We start from the raw sequence: 15,826 nt of genomic DNA, 5'->3' as shown, positions 1-15,826 counted from the left end.
AGGTTATAAACATTTTCTAAGGCTTTGGGACTCCAGTGAACCACAGTGAGAACTAGTATCCACAAATGGAGAAAACTTGGAACAGTTGTGAACCTTCCCAGGAGTGGCTGGCATACCAAAATAACTCCAAGAGCGTATTGAGGACTCATCCAGGAGGTCACAAGAGAACCCAGAACAGCATCTAAAGAACTGCAGGCCTCACTTGCCTCAGTTAAGTTCAGTGTTCATGATTCAACAGTAAGAATGAGACTGGGCAACGATGGGATCCATGGGAGAGTTTGAAGATCCCCAAAACCTTTGGGAAAATATTCTGTGGACTGACGAGATAAAAGCTGAGCCTTTTGGAAGGTTTGATTCCTGTTAGATCTGATGTAAAATTAACACACAGCATTTCATAAAATGAACATCAAACCAACAGTCAAACATGGTGGTGTTAGTGTGATGGTCTGGAGCTGCTTTGCTGCTTCAGGACTACTTTCTGTAATTGATGAAACCAGGAATTCTGCTCGCTACCAGAAAATCCTGAAGGAGGATGTCCGGCCACGAGTTCATGTCGTGAAGCTGAAGCACACTTGGCTTTTGCAGCAGGACAATGAAATGCATCAGCAAGTTCACCTCTGAACGGCTCAAAAAACACAATGAAGGTTCTGGAGTGGCCGAGTCTAAACCTGGGCTGATGTCTGGACTGAGATGTTTTGGCATGACCTTAAACAGGCCATTCATGCTCAAAAAGCCACCAATGTGGCTGAATTGAAACAATTCCGCAAAGAAGAGTGGGCCAAAATTCTTCCACAGCAACGTGAAAGATCATTGCCAGTTATTACAAACCCTTGATTGCAGTTCTTGCTGCCAAAGGTGGCACAACCAGTTATTAGGGCAATTACTTTCTCACACAGCATCAGGTAGGTTTGGATAGATTTTTCCCTTAATAAATGAAATCATAATTGAAAAACTGCATTTTGTATTTACTCATATTATCTTTGTCTAATCATAAAATTTGTTTGACGATCTGAAACATGTAAATGTGACAAAAAAATTGTTTCGATGTCAGATCTAAACTTGTTTGACTAATCCTGAAATACTTTGATGATTTTGTGCACTGCTTTTGCACAGTTGTAGAGGCATCAGTCCTGACCTTGCCTGCCAGATACAACATGTGTGTGTCAGCATCATAGAAGGGAAACAGCAGTCCTGAGAGCCCGTCTATGTCCTCCTCCACAATTGGCATGGACAAATCCTCCTAGGAATAATGACACATACAAGCGTTTTGTTAAAAACATGCACACACATGCAATCCACCAGCTGTGGCATTGTACGCATGATTCATACTGAAGCGTTGTCTGACCTGATCCCAGAGAGCGATCTGCCGGGTATTCCAGCGAGAAACCCCTGTGGTGAGCAGCCGCTTCATATTGCCCAAGAACACAACTCGGTTTACGCGGTGGTTCTTGCAGCTGGCTTGCTGATGGAGCAGCACACAAAGAGATAGTGAAGCTCCAGCACTTCATATGCCTGCTAGGAAAAGTTAACACTAACACGTTAACAGGATATTCTTATGGCAGTTAAAAGCAGAGCTTTAATGGAGAGACCACTGAAACATTTCAGCTACTTTTAAATAAATGGGATCTATGGAGCTATCTCCATAGTCTTGGACATATAATACAGTGTTTATGCCAATCAACATTATATGTTCACCACTGTTTAAATTTTTACGATCAATAAGAGGTCCAGGAGAAGTAAAATCTGTATGCAGTGGACAGTCGCAATTATATTTTAGTTAAAGATGGATTTTTTTTTAACCATAAATCTCTTTTGTTTGTTTAAACTATGGCCATTCATATTGCATCAAACCATCAGCCACTTCCCCCTCACCTGAAGGACTCTCCCAGAGCGTGGCTCAATGACACGCAGCTTCTTGTCTTTGCAGCTGGTGGCCAGCAGACTGCCGTCTGTGTTGAAAGACATGCTGAGGATGACATCAGTGTGGCAGTCGATCATTTTCACTGGCTCGCCTATCTCCAGGTTCCAGATCAGGATCTGACTCAGTCAGGAAGAATTGTTTCGGTGGAGCTGTTAGACGGCTGCTGCACTTCAGTTAATGTGATTATAAATAGATAAATCATTGTGTTTGCTGGTATAAGCTTGCTGTGTTACTGTTGCACCTTGTAGTCGTAGCCTGCACTGAAGAGGATGCCGCTGCTGGTGGGGTGCCACTCTATCAGACCCACCCGTCTGCTGTGACCGTACAGCTCCAGCACCGCTTCCGTCATGTTGCGCCTCAGACCACCCTCCGGGATCTCCCATACTCGGACCTGCAACATTTGCAAACGCACACAGAGGTTCTTATTGAATTTACATTAATAACTAGTCTTACAAATCATGGTCACAGGTGACATTTTTATTATTCTAGTTTTATTAGTAATTTATCAGGGGCTACTACATGCTTTCACAACACATTAATATGAACTCCAAAACACAATCAGTAGGACACAGCTAGAGATCTTCTGATCAGAAATAGCACAAGCTATCAACGTAGCCCATTGCATTAGGATTAGACAGGATTACCGCTATGGATAGAGGGTCTGTGTCAGACCAGATGAGATTATCCTTGAATATGTGAAAGTACTACACAGAGTACAGTGCTACCAATGCTGTACAGCATTCACTAGAGTAATGTAACAGGTACATGTATCACAAAAACAGCCTGTAGAGGCCTCAGAGTAACAGTGATTGCTGTTTGATGTTGTGCCTGATGTCATTATTAAAGCCAGCTACTGAAACGCTAACAGATTTTTGCCTGTCATTTGTCGTTTTCAAACCACTGGCTCACAGCAACAACAACAGCAGCGCAAACCAAAGAAGCTGTCAGCCGCGATCAGATCATAAGGTTGTGTTCAGTACAGTCGGAATCAGTAACCTCTGACCATATTTAACTGATGACCCATTCACCGTCTGGGCTAATGGCTGTCAACCTCAGTATTAAACATATATTAAAAAAATGTTTTTAATTAAAAGGGATCAACTCATAAAAAATAGGAGTTAAAAAGAATAAAGAGGATCACTAACCGAGGTATCCTCAGAGCAGGATGCTATGATGTTTTCACAGAAAGGGTTCCACTTGATGTCCAGCACGTTGCCATTGTGGCCGCACACTTTGGGGTGGTGGGAGTCCAGGCGGCCAGACTGAAACAATGACATATAACATGTAGATAAAATGCATACAATATATCATTTCATAAATTAAGATGTATTGCACAAATTGCACAAAACATTAGTAGAGACAAATAGAGCACATTTTAAGGACCTATTAAGAATAACATTCATCTATAGAGAATATTACTGAGCAAAACTGATCTTTGCTTCTATTGATGTCGACGTGAAAGACTAATAAAATGTAATAAATGTGAAATCACATCAGTGAGATGTCCCCATCGCTTCTGAACAAAGCAAAGCAGGCCTGGTTATTGTACAGGGACAGCTGAGGCACATTATTATTATTATCATTATTATTATTGCAATAACCTACAGAGTCCACAGAGGGGCACTGGATCATAAGAGCAGATGACAGGAACCTCCTCATGTCGGTCATCATGTCATGAATGTTTGATGTCCTTTCAATCCACTGACCTCTTTTTTTATTTCCTCAGAGATTTGTTTAAGAGCATCGGGTCATCCCCCTGTGAAATCCCATGTGTGTTTGCACGCACTGTCCTTACTGAACCCTGAAGACTTATTTTAGAGGCATTTCCAGGCTTTAACAACATTTTAATAATAAATGTTTTATTCTGCCTTGAACACGTATTAAACTGCACCCCCCCCCCCCCCCCCCCCCCCCCCCCAAAAAAAAAAAAGACTAGCATACATGTAATCCTGTAAACAGCAGGAGACAAAATGGGGAAATAAAATCACAAATTTAAGGTAAAGCTTGGGTTTAAAGAATTCTTCACGTCTATAGGAATGTCAGATTTGGTTAGCTGTAATTAACCAGCTAAAAAAAAAAAAAAAAGCTGCAAAGCAGGAAGTCTACCCACAGAAAAAAACACCCAGTAGGTTTCAAGGTAACACATTGCCTACACAGTGAGGGCTTTGCAAACAAACTAAAGGACAAAAGCCAAAACAAGTAGACATCCATCTCCGCCAAAACACAGCCACTGTGAAGCTAGACATCCACCGATGAGAGAGAAGAAAAAAACATAAACAGCATGACTAAGCAAGACAGCTGATTTAATAAACACAGCTAACTCAGACACATCACAGGCTTATATGATTAATGCAGACCACTAGGGTAACAAAATCTCCCTTTAAAATGCCATGCTATGCCAATCTGAGAGCTGATGACACATTGTTATTAGGGAAGTTTTAGCTCGGCCTTAAATATTAATGAAATAGGATCTAAGGGACTCCTTATTTGGGTGGAACTAATTACCTGCACAGAAAATAATGTCCAATGGGAACAAGAGGGTTCAGAGGCTCTGAGAGGTATTATAAGGAATTAAATTTATAATGGGACATAAAATTAATAAAACAGACTTCATAGCTTGGATTTCACCCTTCATTTATTTATTTATTTTTTATCTTTCTACCATGTATAAAACTTAATATGAAATTATAAAATAGTCCTTGTTAACTGCCCTCCACCAGCTAGACTTTATTTGACAGGAAGATGACTGGGCCTGTGTTAGGCCTGATGGTCGTTAGTAATTTCCTGAGGCTGTGGCACACATGAGCACTTTCTGTGAAGCGCAGATGTGCTGGCCAGGTACCAGCATCTCCAATACGTCAGCGGCACCATGCTGTGATTGCTACTGACATTTATTGATCTGTTATTCCCAATAAATCTTTACTAATGCGACTCACCGCGGCTGCACTGTCACTGCAGTATTACTAACAGCAAACATCTAACGGATTAATCTTTTGAAAATATAATGTGGTTCCCCTGACTATGATGAGGACTAATGTTTCAGTTTGCAAAACAGGAGGAAAAGGTAATAATGTTTGTAAAGTCTGTAACTTTTGTCTTTTTGTCAGTTTTCCTCTCGCTGAGGTGCTCTTATGCACGAGTCCTGCAGCAAGTTAATGGTAATAAGCTCCGAATCTAAGTGGAAGTGGTTTTATATATTCTGTAGCATATCTCCCATGCGGCCTGTGACTCCTCAGCCTACTGCAATGAACCTGCTGAGTCATGCTTAAATGAACTTGTAATGGTTTAGCTTGAGTTAATGGTTTAACGCATGTTGTTTCATACTGTACACATCTGCAGTGTTTGGCCAGTCATGTGATTTAGTCACTGTCCTTGGATCCCTGCTGCCACATGTTTTACTGTACAGTAGGACTTTGTTTAAAGTGACCTCAGGGTTCAAACTAAATGGCCACGTAACAAAATAACACCCTTGTTCATGAAGATGAGCACTGTCTACTACATGTAGTTAATGTCTATTCTGTAGCATTACTATTAAATATAGATCTATATCTAAAATATTAGCTCAGTGACTTAATCATAGAAACTGATTCCAACCATTTAATTTCCTCCACACACTGCATCACACAGCAATCGCAGTAATAACAGGAATAATATTAAAGTGATTCACAATGCGCCACGCCCACTGCAATTTCCTCTTTGTCTGAGGTGATGAAGAGGTGCTGGTGACCTTGTGTGTCATTTTCTGAGCTGGTCTGCATGCCAGGTGGTGCCAGTGGTAGTCCGTCCACTTGCTAGTGGCTCTGTCTGCGGGCAAACATATGGCCGTCTCGCCAGCTGTCATCATAATATGTCTGCCACGCTCATACCGCACCATTAGCCAAACCCCTACAGATCGGTCTGTTTATCTAACAGAGGAGCCAGAGCTGTTTTTGAAAGCGTGTGGGTGCCTTTTGTAACAAAGGGAAAAACTGAAAGAAGATTTTAGATTTCCTTTATTGCTTTTCTTTGCAAAGTCTGAAAAGAGGTGGGATAACTCTGCACACCACACCCTCTGCTTATTAAGATTTAACTCAGATTTAACAACAGCACATGCCATCTTCTATACATGGTCTCATTTAGCTGAAATCTATAAAATACAATTTTAAAAATAAAATAAACTTTGTGTTTGTCTTACTGTCTTATACAAGTGATCATGTAAGTTTGCTGACTTTCTGTATTTACCGGAGGATACGGCATTAAACACAGAAGCTGTGCTGTTGCTGAATATGATAATAGCCGTTTATGAACTTGTCCACTCAGCGGAAACCTGAATGCTTAAGTACAATACTTTTGTCGGAGGAAGAAATGTATCAAATTATAGTCTTTGGCTGGGTTACCTTTGCATGGTTCTTTTCCTGCTTCACACACCGCAGGAATAGGACCACGGTGAAACACAAGTTTTACGTAGTACCGGAGATCACAGTATATCATTCAGCAGTGGAAGTTAAGATTGCAAAGAGTTTTCAAGTTTTACCATTAAGATTACTGTACAGGTGCATCAAACAAACTTAATTTCCTTCAGACTGATAAAAAAAAATCTCAAATTGAGCAAAATAGCTGTCACAAAACAAGAACATAGATAGATGGCTGGAAATATATAAAACTGCTGCTATAAACATCTAATTTTCTTGATATTCTCTGTGTGTGAATTTTCTCACTCACGCCTGTCCTCTTCATTCAGCGCTTTCTTTTAGGATCCCAGTCACTGAAATCTGCCAGACTTTTCTCTTTCTATGTGTGCAAGCAACATTTAAAAAAAAAAAAAAAAGAGTTTTATTTTCATGTTATATTTCAGGCAATTCACTTTCCTTCCAATTCAAAAAGCCCAGGGACGTTCATAAATAAATGGTGCTGCACAGCCACTTCTGAGACAGCTCTGAGTGTTATCTACAGCTTCAGCAGTTTTAAAGGGTGTCTCTGAGGCAGCATCGATGAACTATCCAGACTCATGTGGACTTAAAATAAATGGAATAACAGGCGTCAAGTGCATTTATGTTTAGCTGAAAAAGCTGATAGAAAACAAAGTTGGAGCCATGACAGTCGTGGAAACAATGGTTCAAATAAATAAACTACAGCACAGATAAAGATTTGTGTCAAATTTGATCACAATCTCCCCTTATCTTCCTGAGTTAAGGCACAGACTAATGACCAGAGAAGCTGACCTTTGATCTTACGAGTACATCATTTTGTCTTATTAATCCTCTGCATGAACTTTCTGTTCTAATTCACTTTTGAGCTTTGTTCTTCTAAATGAATGTTTTAGCCAAATTCAAAGAAATTTCCTGGAGTTGCTCCTCAGATATTACCTTCACAAAACTGGGACAGACAGCTCAGAAAAGATAATCACCTTTGGCCACTGCTGTGCCCAGTGAGGACACATAAAAAGCATGACATCATCGGAGAGGTTCACACCAAGTATCTAATCACCTAAACAGCAAACGCCCACATGCACGCACACACACAGTCTTTTTCCATGCCTGAACACCTTAGCTCATCATTATGTGAAGTAAACTGTAGCTGAAGTCTCTCTGCTTCAGACAGCAAACTGAATGCTTACTGAATACTTCTGCTGCCTGATAGCAACCTGACTTGACCCTGCTTGGCAGCGAAGTGCTTTTCAAGCACCTTGGCATGGTCTCTCTTAAAGAGGCAAAACACTTTATGGTTTCTCAGGCCCGCAATGCCAATTACAAAGGTGAATGAGATACAAACTACATCATATCCTCGTTGAAAAGTAAACTCTTGTACATGCAGTGTGAACTGAAATATCAGTGAGAAGAGATACAATCCCCTTTCCCATAATAAGAAAAAGAATTTTGGACTTTCTAGTACAACAGAAACCTTTTGTAGTGTTTATAGGCAATACCAGTATGCCTTTATATTCTCCTACTGGCAGCATAGCCCTGCTACAATGCTGGCCTTAGAGTCTGGCTTGAAGATTTAAGGCTGGCATGCTTTGCAATGGCAGTTACAGTCTGTGCTTCATTTGTGTGGAAAGAGCTCTGCAGCTTGCAGATTTCACTGTGGAGCCAAGCAGCTGAAAGTCACAGCAATTTTATAAAGCTACAGGAAAAAATATTGGGTCTGAAAAAATGGATATTATGCAGCAAAATCCTACAAGAAATTCTTTGGTTGAGAATTACTGAACTTGTGATTTGCATTTTATTTTGTAAATTTCATTCATCTCTTTACTCTGAATGATATAAGAGCAAAGAGCAAATTAAGCATTACCTGGGACACAGGCATAACAATGAAAGCGCCCCCGCCGGCACTCTCCGTGACGACTGCCACGAACTTGGAGTTGACGGTGCAGAAGTGGTTGTCATGGACATTCTTAGTGATGGGGATGCCGTCGAAGCAGTGCTCCCGGTTGGCTACTTTTCCATAGACATTTCGAAACTTGGAGCTTCGGTACGTTGGACGCCATGACATCTGAGAAAGAGAAATGTGTCAAAGATAAATAGTCTGAACAGTCAGATACTCAAAGATGTTCTATTTGCAATGATATAAAACAGATCAATAAAACAAAACAAAACAAAGCCTCACATTTTAGAAACTAGGACCAGTGAAGGTTTGACCTTTTCAGTGTCAATTTAAAAAGTAAGTGTCCCTAATATTTTGTCCATTAAGCTTAAACTATAGCTAGACTTCAGATGACAACTCTGCTTTTGCTATGTAGAACTACAGATGTGAACTAAGCAGCAATTTTTTAAATTGTGGGCAGGAGGACTGTAATAATGAGATAGCAAGCAACAACCTGATGCTGAAAAATTACATTAGGACCAAAAACTGAGCTTGAAAAGCTAAACTTTGGAGCTAAACAAACATATTTACAGCCCGGCACAAAAAATGTTTTTTGGTGTCTGTACAGAGATGGTAGGGGATATTTATAGGTGAAATTGAATTAAGGCTTAAAGTTTATATTATCAGGGGCATGGCTAAACTGACTAACAAACAGCAAACCAACAGGGCGCTAGTACTCTGCTTGATGTCACCTCAGCAAATTTGAGTCACTCATTTGGATTTTTCAGTATGTTTGTTATGCTGCTGTTATGCTGTTATGGCATTTTAATGAACTCAGGCTGCTAAAGTTATGAAAAAAAAGTGGGTAATTGTTAGCTAAAAGTTAGCTAAATGAATGGATTACTGGGCGATAGAGCTGATAAATAACACAACCTGCTTTGTGGCTAATTATACTGAAAGACTGTTTACACTTCAGTTTTGTTGCAAGAATTTCTAGCATTTTTTTCTAAGTTAATAATTAGGATGTATCTGCATTTGATTGATGCACCTGTACAGCTTATGGATGCTGTTTGCTGACCAAGCTGGCTAGCATTAACTGACAAATTAGCATTATTCTCTGTTGAATAACATGGTCACTTCCAGCTCAAAACAAACAAACAAACAAACAAACAAACAAACAAACAAAAAGATGGTGATGGCCAGAATGATAAAACTAAGCCTTCAAATTGGCAGCCTACAAACCAATTAATGACATCAGGATGGCTTCATCTTTTATATACAGTCTCTGTAAAATAGCCGAACCAGACAAATGCAAGTTACCTTGCATGGAAAATCTTTTTATTTTTGTGTTAATGGACACCAGAAATGATATATACATAAAAATGATTGTGATTGTGTCAAATTCCTATCTTCCAAGCGCAGTTGCAGGGTGGGCTGGCCCATCTGTGCGCACACGATAAGAGTCACACATACAGTTGTGGGAAATCATCCAAATTGGTTTTGGGTGTGAGACTTTTGAAGGGTGAAAACTGGGTGAAAATGTTTTCATACCATTTCCTCCTGCCTTAGAGTTGGTGATTAATATGTACAAAAAACTGAATCTCAATCAAGAACATCATTTATTTCTGACAAACACAGCATATTCTATCGTTTGTCACTCTATTTTTGGTCCACATGGATCTCGTACCAAAGAAAAGCAACCATTGTTTGCAGCTGGTGCTCACAACAAAAGAGAAATGGTTAGGCTCGACTCAAGACGCTTCTTTTGTTTGCCACTTCACCACAAGAATGCACTGGTGGAGCTCTTGCTTTTTGGTATTGTCTGACTCTCCGTAGAGACGCAACAGTTGACTCAGCCACAGGACAAGGATGTAAAATGACCTTTGCCCCAAGAGGACAGCAGTTGTGGGAATTGCTCATGAATGAGTGGCTATATTTTGAAAGATTCTCTGAAAGGAGATCTGTTTAAGAACATATTTTAAGTCACACTTGATTGGGACTTTATCAGTTTGCAACAGATACTTGGGGGAGAGGATTTATGACCACTGTCAGATCAGTGGCTGCAATTCGGGATGACATCAGGCAATCCTCTATTCAGCATTGTTCTAGGGTAAGGAAGGGAACCAGTGGGAGGGGTGTATGCATGCAAATAGAAACATGCCTTGACCATGCTGCTACCATTGTCTTTTCCTGTTTCAAACTGGACTGGAGAAATAGCATCTTGGAGACTACAGTGTGGGTGACCCCCCTCTCCTCACTTCAGCACCTAATATGCTTCGGGCGTAGTGAATGAATTATACCCCTTAGAAATAAAATGTATGCAGGAAAAAGAACTTCATTTGTATTACAGGTGTTTCTGTGGTTTGGCTGTCCTAGGCAAGCAAACACAGAGCAAAGAAAAAATGCTTCGACCTCTCCAAAACCACAAACCATTCAAGATGATTACTGTTCCTACATTTGCTTTATGAATCTGCAGTGCTGTCAAGTTCTTACAAAACAAACAGACCTAAAAACCCAAAATGGTTATGGTAAATGTAAAGCATTAAATGATTCTCACTCTTCCATTCACACGCTCATACACCAGTAGTGGCTGTACCACCATGCAAGGTGCTTGCTTGTCATTAGCAGCAACTGCAGGTTCAGTGTCTTGTGGCAGGACTGTGACTTCACAGATTTTCTCCTTGTCTGTATATTTTTTTCAGCTTTAAAAAGACAGCGCAAGCTGAACAATCTGTTCTACCACCTGAACCACATATACCGTCTACAGAAAGAAAATATAAAGACAAATCTATGGTCTGGACATTAAAGTTGGTCTAACCAGGAGTTCGTGGAGTATATAAAGTAAAACATCTGTTATTTATTTGGCATTTTGAAGATAAGTCTTACATATGTTGCATGTAAACATTCAGTTCACTTCAATTCCACTTCAAAAAAGCAATTATGCCAAAGAGCTTTACATTGTAAGGTAAAGACCCTACAATATTAGGTCTGTATAAGCTGAATAGTGGCTGCTTGTTAAAGGAATAATGCAGAACAGAAGAGCAGCAGAAACTGGCCTAAGGGACAGTTAGAGGAGACTCGTCTGCTTTGAGCTCTCTTTACAAGGATGCTCATTCATCGGTCACCGGCGTATGGCACAGAGAGGATGTCTGTCTGAGCGTGTTTGTGTCTTTCTTATCTCACGAGGGTTTGCAGCACACCAACATGCACCCAGATCATGAGCAGAGGCATGCGCATACACAGGAACACAGCAGCTCAAGAAATGATTTAGCATCCATCATGTCACAAGACTTGTGGATTATGAGCGCGAGTTCTTCTTGCGTTACCCACTGTGAGGCCTTCATGACTTCGCAGACTTGCATATTTTCACAACATGAAGGTTTTTGTGCCAAGTTTGAATTATATAAACTTCATATCACCACTTCATCACGTATCTTAATCCCACACCTGATAATGTCTCCTTACCTTACCAGTGCCCTTCTAGTGACACAGTCACAGTGTTTCTGCTGCTTTCTGAGATTGCAAACATCCACCCTCTTATCCACACAAGCTGCAGGACCTTCTCTCTTCCTTCCTTCCCTTTCGAATGTAAGCTGGTGGCCTGTGTCTACTCTACCTCCTTCTCTCATGTTTTTCTCAGCCCTCCCCTTTAAAATTCACTCTTCCCACCCTCTTCTCCTCCTACTAGTACTGATAGCTGGAGGGCCAGCACCCCCCCCCCCCTTACCCTTCTCTCCCATCCTGCCACTCAGTCAGCCCTCTGCATCTCTTTCTGTGTCCACTACAGTTGAAGCTCCAGCTCAGGCAAAGTAGCAGAATTAGAGAAATAGCCATTCATCCTCTTTCCTCTCCCACCCACCACTGCTTTGTTTGGAATCACAAGGCCCTTCAGTCTTTACATCTTTTTCTCTTTTTAATCTCTTCTCTCCCAACTGTGGTCTTTGTTGGTAACATAATAAATCAACAAGTAATTATGTGTAAAACTTGAAATATTAACAGACAAGAAATGTAGAAGATGCCTCATTTAAACAACTATTCAATCTATAGTTGTCTCAAAGCTGTGTTTTATGCTATGTTAGTTATGTAGGTCCATCAACTTCCAAATAAGCACTGGTCAAAAAGTAAAAAACAAAAAAGAAAGAAAAAAGTTTGAATTAAAATTGTTGGCTAAAAATATGGCTAAACATATGAAATGAAAAATAGTACAGGAACAGCAAGCTCAGGAAGCAAAAGTTATGATGAAAAAGTGGTTAAATGTTAGCTAAAAGTTAGCTAAAGGAATGGATTACTGGGCAATAGAGATAAATAAAGTATGGATGAAATAAAGTTGTTAGATAAACCAAATGGATAAGCTGTAAAAGCTGATATACAAAATGAAAAAATATTAAATGAAGTAGCAACTGAAAGTAGCTGACTGATCAGCTGTTAGCTACAAAAAAATCTGACAACTGCTAAATAGTTTCCATCCTATTTTAAATGAGTCCAAATGAAAACATTTGAAAATGAGAGCTCATCTGACGGGGCTGTGCACGAGTGCCAGACACAAAAGGTTTGGGCCCATTTAATTTGATGACTCTAGCAGGAAAAATAATTACATTTTACAAGTCTTCTCTTCAGGGATTTTTCTTCTTTTTCCAGTAAAAAAACAAACAAACAAAATAAAAAAAAACACTGGTAAACCTATAAAAAACATTTTTGTTTGCGACCTATGTAATATTTAAAGATTTAATGGAAACAGAGATAACTGTGTGAGCTTCCACTTCTGAAAGGTCAGGTCGATACAGAGGCAGGTGTTGTAGTGAAAATTGCATCCCTCGATGATTGTCTGTGAATTTGAAATGTGGACGGGCCCCTTCAGGCTCAGTGTGAAGGAGGCGTACCGAAGCTTCTCAGCATGGTGTTTGTGCGTGCGTGCCACATGTGTGCTGGTTTCTAGACCTGCATCCATGCCTGACCATTTGTTGTCTGTTTGCACCAGTATACATTCAGTATAGTATCCATAGCTGCAAGGCAGAGCACTCCAGAGAGTAGAGCATGTTTATTGACTTTTTTACATGTTGCCTCAAGACAGTGCTGCTTCGCTGTTTGCACCAGATCCCTCTTGTCTTTTTGAGGCTTTTTAAAAATTTTTTCCTGACATGCAGCAATAGATCTTTGTTTCTGGCAGCTATTTAAGCTGCCAGAATCTAAAGCTACCTGTCTAAATGGTACATGAAAACTCTTTTGAATATTCATTTTTGGTGGTACTCAGCAGCAGTCAAACGAGCAGCTCACTGGCTCATAATAAGCCCTAAAAAGCCATTCATACAGCACTAAATCAAATGACTGAGTTAAAATATTCCAATCAGGATTTTATCAATGTCGCTGCCAAATAAGGAAGTAGGACCATCTGGGTTCACATTCACTAGATACAAAAGGGAAATCCACAGGGAGATTGCATGTCTTGTCACTCAGACACAGTGAAGCCCTGTCAAGCCACCGTGCCATGTTCTGTCTTTTCTTCCCGTCCCTTGGCACTGACACTGTACAGTCATTTATGATGACTTCCCATCTCCGCGAGGAGTAAATTCCACAAAAAGAGAGCTCTGCTATTGGCTACTTCGGCCAAATTGTCTCTCAGCATGAAGTGGGCTCTCTATTTCTGACTCACACAGGAAGTATCACAGTTTGGCTGAAAGTGCTAAAATATTTTCTGCAGCACTATGGCGATGCCTGATGGGACAGTTGTGGTTATAAAAGGTCTTTGTGTGCTGTGAAGCTGCAGATTATTGAAGCAAAGTATTTCCATTTTACACGCTATCAGCTGAAAGTCAGCATCAGTGGCTGATGTTAATCTTCTTTACAGCAGCAGCAATGCTGATCCTAACATTGCCTCATACAGAGTTTCTTACATGTTTACAACTGAAGCTTAGATAGTTGCATAAGTAAAATAATACATTTGACAACAAGTGACTGTTGAATTCAAACTCGCCTCATCTTCAACATTCTGATCTAACTGAACTGACTAGTTTTGGTCCAAGAAATGGCAGAGACATTTATTTTGGTAACAATGCCCAACACAAAGTTTATGGTTATGAAGTATTAATACTGTAACTACCAACTTCTACATTCTTTCAGCCATGCTGCACACACGTGACTCAGTCACATCAGCCATCAGAACTGGGCACACTGGACTGCTCTACTAAAATAACTAATGTTAAATGTCAAAAAAAGAAAAAAATGTGTATCAAGTTACATTATTCAAGTATCCTCCATATTTAAGGCTAGATTAGCAGCATTTAGTTATTTAGCAGCATTATATTTAATCCTTATTATCTGCTCCACTTGCCACTGTCTTGCTTTTTCTCATTTTCCTTTTTTTTTTTTACTCCCAGAAGGATAACTCCTATTCAATTTCATTAAGTGGCTTTCATTGTTGTCATTAGGTTTGTTCAAACAAAATCATGCACGCCACTTGCAATGAGAATGAGTGGAGCCAGGTGGGTCCCCCTTAGGGAAATTAGGTCTCATCTAATGTCACTGCAAACTTTGCACATTGCTGCTGCTGTAGTTTAAAGTTCGTCAGCCCTCGGAGGCCCCCAGACGAGCAGTTGCCCGCCTTGCCTGGTGGCAAGCAGTGCCTCTGGACGCACGGCAATATAAGCTATGAAAAGACAGTCACAGAGGAAGACGAATGCAAGACTAATTCATCATTTTTACACGCAGACTATATTAAATCAGATCCAAAGCAAGCAACCAAAATAGGTGCTGTCAGTAAAGGAGAGGTTAGCCCCTCGTTCCAAGGTGGACTGTAAGCACGCTGACAGACCAAATCAACAGAAAACTGAAAAAATCATTTTTGTTGCAGCCACTAAAAGCACTACAAACTCTCAGGTTGGTTTCACAGAAGTCATGAATGCAAAGTTAACTTGAAGCATCATACCAACAGAAGTAAAGGAAGGGCAGAGGCAGCACAGGACAGCAGCTGCGAGCGAGTGGCAAATGGAATAAAATAAAACAGAACAGAATAGATTTAACACACCTGCTGCAGCAGCCTAAAGTGAATCGGTCCATCTGGAGTTTTGTCAGATTTTCCAGATGGCCTGTTCAGGAATGTTGGAAAGCTAATCTTTTATTTGAGCCTGCATTAATTTCAATCAGTTAAAAAGAAGGGTCACAGGAGCTGTTGGAACTCATTTGGTCCCATTTATCGTGCCCATTAATTTCCTTTATATCATTTCTGGAGTTTCTCAGAAAGCGGAGAGTGCACATGAACACATCAAAAAGACTCAACTGTGATACATCACATTAAAGTGAGCACTAGGTTTGGGTGAAAGGGCAAAACATTCCTATTTTTCATGTCAGCATTTTGGCCAATAGCAGTCTGAGTATTCATGACGTGGGGGGGTGGGGGGGGGGGGGGTGGTTGTTATATAAACTCCACATGTGATCTGTATAAAGCTACAGTAGATCCCAGCGTTATAAAGCTTTTAAACCGGATTTACAATATCTTAAAAAGCGAAAAACATATCTGTGGAAATATTTGTTGTACCTAATGTGACACAACTCAACAAATTAGATGCATGCTTTTAGAAGTTTACTCAATAATAGGGGTTAAACACCTCACAGTGTCTTTAACCTCGG

The 15,826-nt window shown here is 40.2% G+C and overlaps 1 protein-coding gene across 2 annotated transcripts in view; it reads right to left on the bottom strand.

Moving 5' to 3' along the window:
• coro2ba (coronin, actin binding protein, 2Ba) overlaps positions 1 to 15,826 on the bottom strand; it is a 43,728-nt gene that overhangs the window by 7,351 nt on the left and 20,551 nt on the right. Inside the window, exons 1-7 of one of the 2 annotated variants that reach the window (XM_030726271.1) lie at positions 11,669 to 11,800; positions 8,192 to 8,392; positions 3,067 to 3,183; positions 2,163 to 2,312; positions 1,873 to 2,037; positions 1,346 to 1,462; positions 1,136 to 1,240 (exon numbers count right to left, since the gene is read on the bottom strand). In XM_030726271.1, the coding sequence (XP_030582131.1) occupies positions 1,136 to 1,240; positions 1,346 to 1,462; positions 1,873 to 2,037; positions 2,163 to 2,312; positions 3,067 to 3,183; positions 8,192 to 8,392 (855 nt within the window). In that variant the 5' untranslated portion in view covers positions 11,669 to 11,800. Of the gene's footprint in view, positions 1 to 1,135; positions 1,241 to 1,345; positions 1,463 to 1,872; positions 2,038 to 2,162; positions 2,313 to 3,066; positions 3,184 to 8,191; positions 8,393 to 11,668; positions 11,801 to 15,826 lie in introns of those variants that run through there. The other variant, XM_030726270.1, reaches the window with a different exon arrangement.

Source organism: Archocentrus centrarchus, chromosome 3 (genome assembly GCF_007364275.1).
Source record: "Archocentrus centrarchus isolate MPI-CPG fArcCen1 chromosome 3, fArcCen1, whole genome shotgun sequence".
In the NCBI taxonomy this organism is placed as follows: domain Eukaryota; kingdom Metazoa; phylum Chordata; class Actinopteri; order Cichliformes; family Cichlidae; genus Archocentrus; species Archocentrus centrarchus.
Note: the sequence above shows the minus strand (reverse complement) of the source record. Positions and strands in the feature narration are given on the sequence as shown.